Below are 2500 nucleotides of genomic sequence, written 5' to 3'. Positions count from 1 at the left end.
TTGAGGAGGGTCTGATATTCCTGCCCCTGCTCCGTGATCTTTGCCCTGAGTTGTGCCAGTTCTGCCTCCAGCTGCATGATGATGCTGTTATACTTCTCAGTCTCAGAGTTGGACTGGCGCTCTATGTTCCTCAGCGTATCCTCCAGAGATGCTTTCTAATGGACAATAAACACTGCGTAAACCTATTATTATTATTATTATTATTATTATTATTATTATTATTATTATTATTATTATTATTATTATTATTACGATTATTATTATTATTATTATTATTATTATTATTATTATAGTTAATTGATGAACAGTAGAAAAAATCATTTATTTTACTTAGTATAAAATATTAATTTTTTTATCTTACCTTATCTCTTATTTTAATAGAAGCAATAATCTATTTTAAATTGATTAGTATTGATTATAATAATAATAATAATAATAATAATAATAATAATAATAATAATAATAATAATTGTTGTTGTTTTATGAATTGAAATGAATAACTGTCTGTTTGTAAGTTTTCAATTCTGTTCACTTTACTTCAGTTTATTTCTTTAGCCCTTCTAACAATTTCTCATTGTCACATTGTAATAATAATAATAATAATAATAATAATAATAATAATAATAATAATAAGAAGAAGAAGAAGAAGAAGAAGAAGAAGAAGAAGAAGAAGAAAGAATACAAATAAATAAAAGAATACATACAATTAAAATTTACAATTAACTTAAATATATGAATTAAAATGTTAAAATAATATATATTTATTTATATCACTCAGCTGGAGGCGACGACACAGAAGTTCACCACAAACCCAACACTAATTCCTTCCTGTTTGTCTGATTATGATTACTGATAAAGACCAGAACATACAGCTGACACACGACACAGAGAAGACATGACCGTCTCCGTGTGGCTTCACCCACAATCCCATGAGTCACTGACTGACCATGCAGATCAATCCCTGGCAGGGTGACCACCGAGACTACAACCAGGGGTAGAACATCAGGATTGATGAAATAGCTCCGTAAGAATAGACGATCAGACTGGGAGCACGGAACAAGTTTTGGCGCCCCCTGGTGTGTGTGAGGTAAATAACAGACTGACTTTACCCATTCTGCTGAAACTTCTGTCTCTGGACTTCCTTTTAAGGACTAACAAGTCATTTTAGATCCATCTGGGGCGGAGCTAATTTTAGGGCCAGAAAACCCCAAATCATACATATAGTTATGTATTTTGAGGTGTAACTGCTCCTATTCTTCTCCAACCAGACCTACAGCCATGTTTTGTTGTGAAATAGCTTTATATGATATGATTATAACAGAAAAACTGTCTAGAAACATTTATCACAAACAACACATTACAAACCGCCGCTTTAACAGTGTGCATCAGTGTTTTACCAGGTTTTGCTGTGATGCTAGCTCAATCTCCAGCGTCTGAATTTGTCTTCTCAGGTCATTCATCTCCATCTGAGCTCCCTGTAATGCCTCTGTGTTCTGAGACACTTGAGCCTGGACATCTGCTATCTACACACACACACACACACACACACACACACACACACACACACACACACACACACACACACACACACACACACACACACACACACACACACACACAATTAAATTCCTTTTTTTCCTCATAATTAAAGAGTCCATTTTAATGACAGCGGTCTGTAACTCCACCTGGTTTTCATGCCACATTTTGAGTTCCTCAGCATTCTTCAGTGCCACTTTCTCATAGTTAGCTCTCATGTCCTCCATGACCAGAGCGAGGTCCTGTCCCTTCGGAGCGTCTACGTCCACCTGAACGCCTGACTGTGCAATATGTTTACGCATATCTGCAACTTCCTGTTAAAAAATAAATTATTGTTGGGAAAAAAGCAGGAAAGATGCATTTTGAAATGAATTCCAATAAGATGATGATGAAGGAGGAGAGTTTACCACAGCAGAGTTTAAATTCACTACAGATTCATCTCGACAGGAACCATGTGAGATACAGATCCCATCAAACTGGATATCTTTACTGATTAACACTCTGATTTTCTGAGCACTGTTGTGTGAGTGAATCACTCAGTGGGATTTAAACCAACAAACAGATAAATAAATTATAAAAAAAAATCCATCTCATCCTGATTTAATGCTGCGGTGAGTTTGCTGTAAACTTACACTAACTTTATTCCTGTCGCTTCTTTACTTTTAACATATTTGAGCAGGAAAATGGAGAATCCAATAAATGTTAAATAAATGTCAGTGAGTTTTATAATCCGTGTTCTGTACACGTCCCTGTGAATCAGCTGTTACTATGGAAACAATAAGGTATCAGTACATTAATGTAAACCTGATCTGCTGGTAGAGCTGCTGTTAGACAGAATTAATCAACACCTGATGACCAATCAGAATCCAGATCTAGTCACGTCCCTGATTAGCTCCACACTGTGTGTGTGTGTGTGTGTGTGTGTGTGTGTGTGTGTGTGTGTGTGTGTGTGTGTGTGTGTGTG

The 2500-nt window shown here is 35.8% G+C and overlaps 1 protein-coding gene across 1 annotated transcript in view; it reads right to left on the bottom strand.

Annotated features, from left to right (window-relative positions):
- Positions 1 to 2500, bottom strand: part of krt18b (keratin 18b) — a 6775-nt gene that overhangs the window by 1264 nt on the left and 3011 nt on the right. Inside the window, exons 4-6 of the mRNA XM_027157328.1 lie at positions 1686 to 1850; positions 1398 to 1523; positions 1 to 155 (exon numbers count right to left, since the gene is read on the bottom strand). The exon at positions 1 to 155 is cut by the window's left edge and continues 66 nt beyond it. Coding sequence (XP_027013129.1) covers positions 1 to 155; positions 1398 to 1523; positions 1686 to 1850 — 446 coding nt within the window. The remainder of the gene's footprint in view (positions 156 to 1397; positions 1524 to 1685; positions 1851 to 2500) is intronic.

Source organism: Tachysurus fulvidraco, chromosome 5, assembly GCF_022655615.1.
Source record: "Tachysurus fulvidraco isolate hzauxx_2018 chromosome 5, HZAU_PFXX_2.0, whole genome shotgun sequence".
NCBI classification, from domain to species: Eukaryota; Metazoa; Chordata; class Actinopteri; order Siluriformes; family Bagridae; genus Tachysurus; species Tachysurus fulvidraco.
This window is presented reverse-complemented; position numbering and strand designations above follow the sequence as displayed.